Source organism: Erithacus rubecula, assembly GCF_903797595.1.
Source record: "Erithacus rubecula genome assembly, chromosome: 22".
NCBI lineage: Eukaryota > Metazoa > Chordata > Aves > Passeriformes > Muscicapidae > Erithacus > Erithacus rubecula.
In genome coordinates this window covers 2,985,312-2,999,460 of record NC_136674.1, presented here as the reverse complement: position 1 = coordinate 2,999,460, position 14,149 = coordinate 2,985,312, and the positions used below count along the sequence as shown (strand labels likewise).

Genomic DNA, 14,149 nt, shown 5'->3' with positions numbered 1-14,149 from the left:
TTTATTTTCCAGTGCATGGTAAGAAATTGTTTTCAAACAACTGAAAACAAGGTGCTGTTAAGGCAGCTCAGTTCTGTGCTTGGAAGGGAGTTGGTGTTGCTGTTTTCCTAATTTAGTTTCCTGGTAATTTGGTCCCACAGCAAAATTAATTTCTTGTTTCTACTGATCTGATATTCTTACTAAATGTGTAGGAAACTTGTGTCCTCCAGAGCAGTATTTCCCTGCAAAATTGGACTGACACATCCCCATGGATAGATAGTGTCATCCTGTGAGCCTCAGCCCTAGGCAGCCCAGGATGAGGATCATTATTGGATTTTATCATCATAACCACAACTGCAAACCACCCTTGGTTAGTAAGGAAACAGTTGGCAGGCAGCTTTTGCAAGAGGTTTGAAACAAAGCTTAAAAGCAGCCACATCAGTTAGTTTAATCTCTAATCTTCCATTTGTAACTCTTACCAGGAGACATGTCTGCAGTGCACAGGACTTGCAGCAGGCTGGCTTTTAGAAAAGTCAGATTTTTTTTTTTGATTTTGGAAAATTCCTGTCATTTGATTTCCATCCCCTTGGCACACTGAGATCCAAGAGGAACACTGCAGTCCATTGTCTCTTTGAAAACATGTGCCATAAATAAAAGTGCATCTGAACTCTGATTTTGTAGCTGCTTCTGTTTCAGTGGGAGCTCAGGATCCTGTGTATTTAACTGCAGGTTTGGGTCTGAAAGGTGTTTTTCAAAAACCTCTTCCCTGCAGTCACATTCTCTCCTAACAACCCCTGATACTGTGGCCAGTGTTTGCCAGCATTGCCTGACTGTGTTGTGTTGGAGATGTCCTTGTTGAGGGGTAAATAATAACTTGAATAAACATCCTTTCAGTCTTTGACTTCCTTCCAGAGGAAATACAAACTTTGGATGCAGTGGCAGAAAAAAAAAAAAAAAAAGTTGTTTAATTCAAAGCAAGCTGGGAGGGGGTTCTTTGCCCTCAGCTGTTTGTGCTGGTCCACCCCTGCTGCCCTTGCAGGTGAGGGAGCTCAGCCTTGGCTTTCCCATCTCCTGTCAGCCAGAGCTACCCAAAAAATGGTTGGAAATCTTGTGCAGGCACTTAATTCAAGTGCTGCTGACATTACTGGGGTTTATCAACCTACCCAATCCCATTTTTAGACTCCAGTGATTCAGGCAGGTTCCTAGAAGACAAGCTGAGGTTATCACTTTGGCAGACTGGATGTGTTTGGTTGTTTTTTTTTTAGGAGAAGGGGTTATTTACAGCAAAGATCTTTCCCAAGCTGTGTTGTGGAGGAGCCTTGTCAAGAGCTGCACCTTCCCAGCTGTCCAGGAGAGGGGAGCCCAGCCTTGGTTTTGAGAGCAGGATAAGGTTTTGCTGATAATTGATGGTGGGGGAGCACTGCCAGCAGAGACAAATCTGGGTAGTGCTGCTGGTCACTGTCCAGCCAGAGGAACCTGAATCCCAGTCTGACCCCATGGGGAATATGGAGTGTGCAGCTATGGAAATGTGCTCTCCATGCTCCCTAAGGAAAAGGAGAGCTTAGGGATAGGAAATCCAAAATCCTGATTGCAGATGCAGCTGCTGTGCTCCCTGTGATGGAGTCTCTGTCCAGTGTGGCTGGGATGATGTTTGGGACAACACTTCTGTGCCCCTCTGCCTTTGAGGTGAGTTGTAGCTATGAGAAGGCATTTCAATAAGAAATTTTCAGGTAAAAGTAGCTTTTTTTTTTTGGTCTATCAGCTTTTAAACTGTTCCCCAAACAGTCTTGCTCACATACACGTGTGTGGATAAATTAGCAGCGAGGTGTCTGAAAAAACAGATTCTGAGTCTAAAAATAAAGACCATCAAACAGATGTAGCCTCAAAAGAGTTATTTAAGCAGCTCTAAAGACTGGAATGCTCCCTTCCCCACAAAGCATAACATTTCCCAGTTCAAAGCATCTGCCTTTTTGAAATTTTGCCCTAGAATTTCCTCCAAATGCAAAAGCCTTAAAATAGTCTGGCTCATTTGGCTTCCCCTTCCTGGTGCGATATTTCAGTAAAATCTGCAGACAATGCCCTGAACCTCAGAAATTATCTCCCTAATGATCCTTTTATGGGAGGAAACAACAGCCGTGGGTGGAACATTCCTGTGCAGGGCGTAACCAGATTTTCCTTGGGAGTCCCAGACTTGGATAATTTCAGATGCCTTGGGAGAGGCTGGGAATGCAGGAGCTGCTGTGCTTCGCTTGTAACAGTTCCTAGGGAGCCAGTGCTACGCGATTTTTCCTCTGGATGTTTTTTTTTTTTTTTTTTTTCCTGCTCTTGCTGCTGAACTGGAGTGTGGGCTGACCTTGCTGAGAGCTGCAGTCCAGTTGTGGCATGATCTCCTCTCTGCCCTAGGGTGCAGTATAAAAAGTTCCCATAGATTTTTCCACGGAGCGTTTAACGCGCTCCGTATGGTTTGATGTGTCACCCCTCAGTTGTGTTTATGGCTGAAGCTTCTGCTTGGACTGGCTGTAATTTTTTTGACAGTTGCTGACATGCCTTTACTGGTTGTTTGGCTGATGCTGCTTCACCTATCAGGCTTTTGTCCTTGTGATAAGTGGCATCTGCATTTGCTGCTGGTTTAACCCTTGGTGGTGTCTGTGCAGCCTGGGTGAGTAAAGGTGAGGTGGAATCAACTGAAATCCATTTTGGGAAGAATCAAGAGCCCCAGAGGAGTCCCAAGATCCCAAATGGATTTGTGGCTTGATAGTTTGAATCTAAAAACCCAACAAACTTTTTTTCTGTTATCTCTGGTCCATTTTTCCCTTCCTGCTCTGTGCATGTGTTAATGACTGGAGTTGCATCAAATAAGGACTGTGTTTCAAAGAAAAATGTGGTTTATTGCTTAATGTATCTGAAACCATTAGGGGCTGGCTCAGTTAGTGCTAGAATAAAGTTAAGTGTTAACTAGAAGAGCCTGGGCTGCGAAAAGCTTTGGATGTTTCTCATGGCTGAAGATACTGGCTGATAACTTGGATTGCTTTGGTTGGCTCCTTCTTTGTTTTGCTCCATGAAAACAGTGATATATATTTTCTTTCTCATAACTCCAGCAGTACAAGAAAAGGGATGGCAGCTGCTGTGGTCAAATAATGAGAATATATCCTTGCTGCCCAGCCTGAGGCCAGACAGTTCAGTTGGCCATCCCATCTTTTGGTCAGCCAGGGCTGTCCTTTCTCCTGGCATGTGAAAATGAACATCTGGGCTCTGCAGCTGTGGGGAGACTCCAGCTGCCTGCCCTGCCCTGGGTGTGCTGCAGTGTCTGGCAGTGTTTGAGCCTGTGGAAGGAGGAGGCTGTGTTCTGGCAGAGAAAAATGCCCACAGGTTGTGGGTTTGACAAGGTCATAGCTGGAAGTATGTGAAATACTCCCTTGGTTTTTCTTTAAATAGAGATCAGGAAACACTTTGCAGAATCAATAGAGGGAGGAAGGAGGAGATGAAGATGGAGAGTGAGCAGAAGAAGAGAGGGATGCAGGTGCTGCAGATGGCAGGGGGCAGTGGGAGTGGGGTCCTCTGCTGCTTCTCTGAGCAGTGTCCTGATCCCAGGGCAGCTGGTGGGTGGTGTCACCACAGTCACAGGCTTGTCCCCTCCAGCTCTGTGAGGGTTGGGTTCAGACAGTGTCAGCCTGGCAGGCAGGGAGGTGCTTTTGTGCTCTGTGTGCATAAACCTGCTCAAGAAGCAGCCCTGTTGCTTCAGCCTCCCTCCTTTCCCTGCACCCCCTTGTGTGGAGGTGGATTTTCTGACTGCAGGTTGTGTTTCATGCTGAGCTGAGGCACCCAGTGCCTGCACATCTCCTACCCTAGGCACTCTCCTGCTGTTTATTCATTTGTTTAAACACATGCTCACTTCCAGCCATCAAATTCCAGTGCTGCATTCTTGGCCACAGTTCCCAGGTTTGGCTCACCTGGAAGGTGTTAATGTGCTGGGACAGCACTGACAGTCATAAGCTCTTAATGACTAATTAAAACTTAAGTCTCTGAAATATTTGAGGGCTATTTTGTGTCACAACCCCTGATGTTGTAAGCACCATCTCTCAGTTATAAAAAATCTCTTTTCCCTGGCTGAGGTTTATCTCCTGGATTTTTATGAATGGGTCATTATTCTGAAATGTGAGCATATGAAATATGACTGGTGTTAGATTTCAATACCTTTTTAAGATAGTGAATGGATTGGGGTTAAATACAGCATTTTAAGCTGTGTGACTTTATATATTTCATGAAAAATCATGCCACAGATTCTGTAAGGCTCCAGCTGAGTGATTAAAGTCCCATAATATTCTTTTGTAACCCATGAATAATAAGCAGGAGCCAAGCTGCCAAAATAAATCAAAAGTGAGCTTCATTCAGAGTCATTTCCCTAGTGAATTGTGACAGCTGGACAATGTCCTTCCCTTGTAGACACACTGAGCTTTTTTCTAGCCCAGAACCCATTCAGTGCCCAGGGTTTCAGGTGAGTGCCAGGTGCTGTTCACTCTCATGCTGGCCTAACTTTTGCCATCTGCTGCAAGGCAGGAGCAGGTCTGAGCTTGACCTTGCCTTGTGCTTCAGTGGGATGTTCCTGTCCTGAGGCTGGCAGTGGGGTTGTGTTTGTGCTGGTGCTGTTGGAGGCTCTGCAAGCTGCAGACTGTGACCAGTCCTGTGTGGCTTTGATGCCAACAAAGCAAGAAACCCAGCTTGAAAATAGAATTCCAAACAGGCAGGAGGTTGTGTCTTACTGTGGGTATTTGAAGTTCTTTTATTTCCCTTTTTTGTCTTTTTTCTTAGTTGTTGCCTCACATTTTTGGTGTGTGGTTGTGTTTATTCCAGCTGTGTTGCTTCTGTGCTTATAGAAGGTAAAATGACAGGAATTCCACTTGGAAATCCTGATGTGGTTGCCCTTTCTCCTCATTTATATTTGCCTTTAAAACCTTAACCTGTGCTGATTTTGACAGGGGCAGAGAAAGAGCCCCATACTTGTGATGAAAATTAACTCTAACCCAACCCAAACCAGCATATGAACGTGGATATGAATTCATCTTGCAAAATCTGCTGTAACTCAAGTGGTTGCTAAACTTACCCCCCATAGAAGTCAAGCTCTGCTGTTGCAGATGTGGCTCTGATGTTGCAAATACCACCGATGGCAGTGTGCAAACACATCAGCACACAAATCAGCTGGAGTCCCTCAGTCATTTACTGTCTTCCCAAATAAACTCAGTGTGCTTTCCCTGTGATCAAGCAGACACAGGCAGCTCCAGGATGGAGGGAGGGAGGGTGAGCAGCACTGCCAGGTGCACTCAGGTTATCCAAGGTGTGTCCTGAGCACAGGGAGGTGCAGCAAACACCTGCAATCAGGGTGTCAACACAAACACCAGGGCAGAGACTCACAGCTTGGCTATTCTGGAATAGATAGGAGAATAATGAGTGTCTGCACGGGGAGGTTTTGCCCCATGATAATGATGTTTAATGTTGGGTGTGGGGCAAGGCTGTGGCTGCTCACCTGCTTCACCTGATGAAGCTGGAGAAACCTGATGATGAAGCTGTACTAACCCACCATGAGCCTCAAGCATGATGAAGCTCCAGATGCTTTACTTTTTGAATTATGCAATGCCCACAATTAGCATTTTAATGACCACGCTTGCCCTGCTGCTGATTAGGTGACTGTAAAATTCATGTAAAATTACTCACTGGAGCAAGGCCACTCCAACTTCTGTCACAGCACATCAGCACCATTCTCCTGGTGCAGACACCCCTGTGCAGGGCTGGGTGCTGCAGTAAAATCTGAGGTGATGCAGACACCCCTGTGCAGGGCTGGGTGATGCAGTAAAATCTGAGGTGATGCAGACACCCCTGTGCAGGGCTGGGTGCTGCAATAAAATCTGAGGTGATGCAGACACCCCTGTGCAGGGCTGGGTGCTGCAGTAAAATCTGAGGTGATGCAGACACCCCTGTGCAGGGCTGGGTGATGCAGTAAAATCTGAGGTGATGCAGACACCCCTGTGCAGAGCTGGGTGATGCAGTAAAACCTGACAGCTCAAGGAGATGCTGCACCAGCCCAGGGTGCAGTTCAGGAGTTAAGCTGCAAGGTTTTGGCCACAACTACCTGGAAATCACCTCTCCCTTCACCCAGTGTGTCTGTCAGTGTTTGTGCAGCTGTTGAGAACGTGGGGTTTGATTTCCAAGCACCATTTGGGGTTAAGTGAAGGGCAATTTTAAGCTTCGTGCAGTGTTGGATGTAATCTGCTGATAAAAAGTGTCCTGTGCAGCCTGAGTGGTTGGGATTGGAGCTGATGACACAAAACTCTCTTCTTCAGTGACAATTGTAGTAGTTATGTACTATTTGCTGAACTCCCAGGGTGGAAATGTGCTAAAATCAAACCCCAGGGTGATGAGCCCTTCAGGTTTGTGTGCTCAGGGAAATCAGCTGACACTGTCCTGTGCTGAGACAAGGCTTAGCTGCAGTGGTTTAGCCCTGGCTGTTAAACTTAAGGGTTTTCTCTAAAATGAAATCAGTCTGAGAATCAAAGTAAATTTCTACCCTTTCCCAATCTGGAGGGACTCATTTGTATGAGGTTTCAGCAGCAGAAAATGTGAGGATGGTTCCAGTGTGAGATGGTTTCTTTGAAATCTCCACAGCTGAGGCTCCTCAGAGAATTGAGATGGGAACTTATTTTTAGTCGTGGTCTAGATTTTCATTGATCTGGGCTGTAAGTGTGGCAGCCAATGAAAGAAACATTAACACTGTATTCAAGAGCAGGGGCCCAGCCAGGAGCATTAAATTCTCACCATCACGACCACAGCCCTATTTGTAACATTAAAAATACATTTGGATGCTGTGAAATTGGCAGATGTCATGTGTCTGTAAAACACTTGGTAAAGGGCAGCTTTCTGATGTGAATAACAACATTCAATTGAACTGTATATTGGTTAGAATCAATAAAAATAACATGTTTCTTGCACAGCACCAGCAAGCAAATAGAAACCATGGAGGTATTTTAACCATTACTGGGAGAAAAAAACCCCAGTGTTTGTTCAGTTAATCCCCAAGCAAGGAAATGTCATCTGAAAATTTGCTTTTTCTCCCACTTCAATGGCATTTTCTAGTAACACACAGACCTCTTTAACTCCTATTTACATATTTCCTGGTACTGAAGTATTTTCTTGCACAAGATTCCTGATGGGATGCATAAGGAGATATTTAGAAATTAACACACCCACTAATGAGCTGCTGGTTGATGGGGTGATGTGACAGTTCCATAGCTGGGCTGGCAGGGGAGGAGGAGGCTGTGTCCATCTGCAGCACTGCAGGGATTTGGAGACACTGACTGTAATTCACTGAACTGGTTTTTCTTTTTTTTTCCTCTTTATTTTGGCTGGAATAATTGTTGCTAACACTGTTTTTGTGTGTATGAATGTCAGCCTGGTACTGTAAGTCACTGGAACATAACCTTTTAAAGAATGCATCAGTTCCAAATTTAACAAACAAGTCATACTCTTGTCCCACCTTTCACTTGGGTTATTTTCTTCTGCTGCTTGGAAGATCTTGTGTGAAAAGGTGACACAGGGAATATGTGTGGTCTGACCTTAGGAGTTGCTTGGGACAATGCCAAGAAAAGCTAATTTTTAGGCAGTCTCAGTGATTCATGATTTAGCTCTGCTCCCTATTGTTTTACACTGGTGCCTTTGGAGTTTTTTTCCTGTTGCATCTCAAGGTGAAGGAGGTTGCAGAGCTCTGCCTGACTCATGGGCTGTGTTTTTCCCTCCAGCTTTGCAGAATTTGGCAAACAGCAGAGCTGCTCACTGCCTGCCCAGCTTACCTGAGCTGAAGTTGAGTTTTGCACCTTCTGTGTGCAGAGTCTGGGATTTCTGCATTCCCTCTCTGCTGTGGAGAACACAAGAGCTCCCTCTTATCACAAAATAAGATGGCTTGGTACAGATTTTTGGATTTTAGGATAAATGTTTTACATTCACAAGTTATCCAAACTATGGGTAAATACTTCAGGAGCTGGTCAAATACCCTACCTTGAAATTCTATTCCCTTAATTTTTTGACATGGCTGGGATGTTTATTCCAACTTCTACATCAGACAAAGTTTTTATTGAGGTGTTTAGAGTTTCAAGGCAGCCCTGGAACCAGGACATCCCCTGCTGCATCCAGGACATGTTGGACACACTACACCACAGAAGGAGCAATGTGATCTGTGCCTGAAGCCTGGTACCAGCACTCTGGATCTGGATTTCTCCTCCCTTGGCTGCTCCTGCCCTCTCTGCTAAATTTACACTTGTCAGAGCAGTTGGGAAGCCCAGGGTCAAACACTACAGAAAAAGCTGGCTCTGCCTCCCAGCCCTCTCCACACCAAATTTCTCAGCTGGTGCTGGTATCAGAGGTTGCATAAAGTTGAATAAATAATGCTGATGGGTTAATTGTAGCTTGCAGGCTCAGCTGTTGATTGGAGTCATATGGTGTTTTTCCAGCACTTTGTTTCAACATCCTTGTTCCCTATAACCACAACAGATTATGGCTCCAGCCTCTTTATTTATTCCTGCTCCTCTGCCCCCAGAATGAACTGCTGCTGGAGGGAAGGAAATGCAATAACCTCCCTCCTGTTGCTGTTTGGGGTGTGTGCATTGACATGTTTCCCAGTTGCACTGATGAGGAAACCAATAAATTAGTAATGCAAGGTGAACCCAGTGCTGGGCACAGCTGGGAGATCACTGCCTGTCATCCATCATGGGAACCAGACAGACTGGAATAAAAGCAGCTTTTATCCTCCTGAGACTGTTTTTCCTTAGAATTTCTACCCAAAAGAAACCTGTTAATAAAATAGTAACAAAAGCAGTAAGGAAATGCTTTTTAAATTAATAATTTGCTGTTGTAGCAGGAGCAGAATGTGGAGGGAAGTGCATTTTTTCCCAGTACATTGTAGCTGTGTTTTCCTCTCTCTTTTTACAGCTAAAAGAACAGTCATTAGTTACATTAATAAACTTCTGTAATACACCTTGAGCAATTAGACCTACTTTCATACCCTAGATGTTGGCTTCTTATCCCTTAATAACTGTTTATTCAATATGAGGTGTTTTCTTATATTTGAAATTTGTTTTTCTATTTGCTTTACTTTGTCTTTATAGTGACAGGGAAGGTGATGGATTTCTTTCATTATTGGTTAATTTTCTTTATTTGTTTTCTCTACACACTGTATTTTACCCTCAGATGCCACAAAAAGTTTCATTGATTTCCTTAAACTGTCTTCTGGTTCTTTTTAATTGTACATGTGCATGAATTAACATTTTTTATTCAGTTCTGAACTTCTCACCAGATCTGACAGGGCCCTCCTGACTTTAAAAAAAAATAGATTTTCACATAGTGCTACTTTCAGCAAATGTTTGAAGAAATGTTTTCATCTCTAAATGTAAATGATACAAATGATATAGTCATTATATAAATATATATATTACATAATGAATTAGTGTATTCTCACTCATAATAAAGAATGTGCAGCTCTTTTTTTAGAAGAATAGATAAAGATTTATATCTTAATGACTAAACAAATACTTGGAAGAAGGTTTTAAGGAATGAAACAAGTGTTCATGAGCAATCCTGATTTATTCAAATTTGCTCTTGAGTTCCCTGTGTAGTTTTTTTAATTTTTTAAATTTTTTTTAACAGTTATGTGAATATTTCCCCTTCTGTGAGGGATGTGAGGCAGGACTGGGACAGAACAGCAGCTGCTGTTTGGTCTCTGCCCCTGTCCCAGGCACATTTCTCACAGCAGCAGGAGACCAGAGTTCTTTAATTCATCAGATGGGGCAGAGCCCACATTGTCTCATTTTTGTGTTTTTGCAGAGTTTTGAAGGAGGTGAAAGTGTCAGGACCAGGTGATGACACCAGTTTGCCTCATTTTTGGCAGTGCTCAGGGACAGAATCCCATTTTTTTTCTGCTCAGTGTTCCAGGGACAGTTTTAGGTGGGGATTTTGCCCATCCTGAATGTGCTGCTTTCCACTGAGCAACAGGAACAAATACTTCACCCACCTTTCCTGTAAAGGCTCTTTGTTATTTTTTATCACAATTACTGAATATCACCATTTTCTTTTGAAGAACCTCTGAATTCCTGGGACTGTGCAGAAAAATCAGCATTTGCTGTTAGTGCAGAAGTAAAGGGAAACAGCAGTTGGCATCTGTAAAGAATTTCAGGCTGATTCTTTAATTTTATACAGACCCATCCAAAGCTCAGACCAGACAGTGGCTGCTTGCTTAATAACCCACTTGAGTAATGTGGGTACAGAGACAGAGCTAAACATGTTTAAAAGAGCATTCTTTTCTTCTTTGCACTTAATCCAGCAGCCTTTTAATGGAGGAGAAAATTTAATTCTCAAAGCAGGGAGAGTCTGCTGAGGATGTTCAGCCCTGGTACAACCACCCTGCAGCACATTTTTGTGTTTTTATGTCCCTCAGTAAACATCTGGCAGCTCTGTGACACCAATCCATAAAGTGTTAACTTTCACATGATTCAGAAGATTTTTCAGAGGAGACTTTTCTTCCCCCCCCCTCACCATCACTCTGGAAAATGAATTATAAACCATCTCCAGCTTTTATACTTTTATTATAACCCAGCTATATTCCAGCAAAAGAAGCTCCTGGCAGATAATTTCCTCATCCATTTCCAAATGAAGATGTGTTAAATTTATTTGCTGAAGGAGCTTGTAGCTTGTGCTGTAACCTTGGTCATGGGACTGGATATAAAAACAGAGGGATAGAAAGCTGCTTAACAGCAGGGAACAAAGTGGGGCTGGAGCTGGAAATGTTATCAGGCTGGGAAGGCAAAACGTGTTGAATTACTTGAGGAGGCAGATTTGGGACATGTGATTTTGGACATGTGGCTTCACTCACTGAATCCACGTGTGGTTCACACTGCTTGTGTGAGGTCAGGCTGTGCCATGGTTGTATAAAAAAAAACCAAAACAAACAGGTACCTGAAGAAGAGAGCACTGAAATCCAGGTGAGAGCCTTTCCTGGGCTTTACCTGTGCTTAGAGAGAGCCATTGCTCCTGCAGGGGGGTGGGAGGCTGAGCTGCCCATTCCAAAGCAATCAGCATCATGTTTTCCACCAGGATAATGTCCTGCTAATTCAGCAAGGGGTTTGGGCAAGCACTCAGTGTTCTATATGTGTGTGTTTTTTATTTATAATTAATGATGAGCGTAGAGGTCTTGTGGAGGTTTCATTTTTCTGCTCCAAATATGTGTTGACCAGGAGTAAATTCTACCTATTTTTCCACACTTAGTATGTCAAAATGTATTCCAGTAACCTTAAAGAGCTGCTTTCATAAAATATCTTGATGAAATTTTGCCAAAGAACTATTGTAAAATGGATACTGAAACCCCTTAGGTTCAATATTCCAACATGGTACATTGAATTTTGTTGTGCTGCTGGTATTTTCTTTGTAAGAAAGCTGCTCCCCTCCACTGCCCCAGCCCCAGGGACTGTTAAGAGCAACTGTGTATTTCTTAGAAAGGTGAAAACTGAATGCAGATTTTCTTTCCACTCTGACCTTGTTTCTTTTCCAGGCCCTGGAAGAAGCCCAAAAAGCCATTCAACAGCTCTTTGGTAAAATTAAGGATATTAAAGACAAGGCTGAAAAATCTGAACAAATGGTGAGCAGCCCTTTATTTCTGGCCTTTGAAAGGGAGGGGACACTGACTTTTCCTGTCAGTAACATTTTTGTCCTTGGTCCTGACTGGTTGGTAATTTCCTACTGAGCCTGTGTTGAAGCTGTTAGTGCTCACAGAGCTGCTGAGCTGACACCTCTGCAGTCCCAAAGAGGAGAGAGTGGCTTCTTATCTCCTGCAAAATTCATTGCTGGGGCTTGATATTTAACCAGAATGCTTTTTCACTCACTAGGTGAAGGAAATCACCCGGGATATCAAGCAGCTGGATCATGCCAAGCGCCACCTGACCACCTCCATCACCACCCTCAACCACCTCCACATGCTGGCAGGGGGGGTGGATTCTCTGGAGTAAGTGTGGCAATTCTTGGTGGTGCTTTGACACCATTCTTTGTGGTCTGTCACAGCCTGCCTAGTTTTTTTGGAGGAATTTTGCTTCAGAGTCTGGATTTCTGCTAGCAGATCCTCTGAGCAACCTCAGCCTGTGTTGTTGTGTTTAATCGTTTGCAGCATCGATTGCTTGGATTGCTCTGTTGATCTTTGGTGATAAGGAATGAGTCTGGCTTCATTAAGGAGTAGGACAATCCTCATTAGGGATGTGCTCTTGGGAATCTGGGAGGGATTTTTGTCAGTCTTGCATCTAAAACTGCAGTGAGTTTTGGTAAAGCTCTACTCTAGTTTTCGTTCCAGCAAGAGTTTAGAGAAACCTTGCAGCTTGTATTGTGTGTGAATCGGGGGTTAAATATTTCTAATAGTCCTGTGTGGGTTTTTTAATATGCTTGAGGAACACACAGTCTAGGAAAACACAGATTTTTTTGCATGTTGCATCTGTGAAGTTGCACAGCCTGTTCTTGGTTTGTAGCAAATCCTGCACGAACGCCGGGTCGTGAAGTGCTGAGAATAAAATTTTCCTTAGCCTGCTGTCTCCACTGGAACGATCCTAAAGGATGATATAAAAATAAATTAACTTGATTTTCTTTTTTTCCTCTGTCAGTCCCCTGTGAAAGTTATTAACAGAGAAGTCAAGGCTAATGGCTTTTCAGCATCATTCTCCTCCAGAGAAGCTTTAACTCACACTTTGTGTGTGATGATGAATGGCTTCACTCAGGTCATTACAGTGAAATAACATTTACTGCCTCCGGACCCATACTGGGAAACGGATGCATTCAGTAGTTTACATGTTCCTTGCCAAGTGTTGCTTTTGACATTTATGTTTTTTTGGTTTTTTTTTGAGGCATTGTTAGATGTGTGCCAGATTGGTTTATTTTAGCATGGCTTAAGTGAAATTTTAATGTGGCATCGGAATGTTAATGAAGAGCTGAGTGTTTGAGAAAAATAAATGTCAACAGGGACCAGCGTGACCCAGTGGGGATGAAGTCACCTGTGAATTACCACCCAGGATTTTCATTGAATCTGCCTTTGTAAAGCTTTAATTTCCTCTGCAGGGCCATGACCAGGAGGAGACAATATGGGGAAGTTGCCAACCTTCTCCAAGGTGTCGTGAATGTGTTGGAGCACTTCAACAAATACATGGGGATCCCTCAGATTCGACAGCTCTCTGAAAGGTAAAAGGTTCAAACCCTGAGCACTTCCTTTCCTGCTGGGGAGGAAGGGTAGGAAATGTCTTAGGCAAGTTCAGAGTCTCAAGGATGTGAAGCCTGGACATGGTCCTCGGAGCTTCTTTACAGCCAGAACAAACAGGTTAAAATTGGACAGAGTTTGCTCCAATCTGGAGCAGCCCATTCTGTTCAACAGCAGCAATTAGTGTGGATGCAACGTGCTCTGTGCATTTTACTGACTGCCTTTTCATTTTCTCACCTGGAGGAGCCTGTGGAAGTGCAGATTGTTGTGTGTGCAGGTGTTGGTGAGCCCTGAGGTGATGCTTTCTCTACTCTGTTCAGCTCAGTGATGGAGCTCAGCAGCCTGGCAAGAAGCACAAATCTCTTCTTGCACATGGTGATGTCTGGGCCCCTCTGTGCCTCACCATGAGCTGCTGTCAGCCTGCAGTGCCCCAGGGCTTAGGCAGGCAGGATTTCTCCTTGTGCCTTTGCCAAGCTTGGTTATTCTGAGCACCTTAAGTTTCTTCTGCCAAAACCTGCTCCTGTTGCCCAATTCTGTTGAGATTTGAGGCTTATAGCCAATCTTCTTCTGCTGGGCTTGTACAGTTTGGATTTTCTGAAGTGTGGTTACAATTTATTTGGGTGAGCTTTGCTGCAAGTCCCCACCACCCTCAGCCAGTAGCAGGTGAAGGCACAGTGGTCACTGAGCCACCATTTCTCCTTGATCTTGGCTTCATTTGGGATGTGACAGCTGGGAGTTGAGGCAACAAGGTCCTCCCTGTTCTAGGGGACATTGCTGTCCCTGCCTGAGATGACTTTGCTCATTACTGAGGTACTCCAAGGAGTCTTCCAGGCACAGTCATTAATTTTTTTGGTGGCTGCCTTTGCTAAGACAGCAGCTGGCTCCCTGTGTTGTTTAGTGATGGAA

General features: G+C 44.0%; 1 protein-coding gene across 3 annotated transcripts in view; it reads left to right on the top strand.

Moving 5' to 3' along the window:
- Positions 1 to 14,149, top strand: part of VPS53 (VPS53 subunit of GARP complex) — a 60,787-nt gene that overhangs the window by 6,365 nt on the left and 40,273 nt on the right. For 2 of the 3 annotated variants that reach the window (XM_079325117.1, XM_079325118.1), the window contains exons 5-7: positions 11,564 to 11,650; positions 11,898 to 12,013; positions 13,108 to 13,227. In XM_079325117.1, the coding sequence (XP_079181243.1) occupies positions 11,564 to 11,650; positions 11,898 to 12,013; positions 13,108 to 13,227 (323 nt within the window). Of the gene's footprint in view, positions 1 to 11,209; positions 11,252 to 11,563; positions 11,651 to 11,897; positions 12,014 to 13,107; positions 13,228 to 14,149 lie in introns of those variants that run through there. The other variant, XM_079325119.1, reaches the window with a different exon arrangement.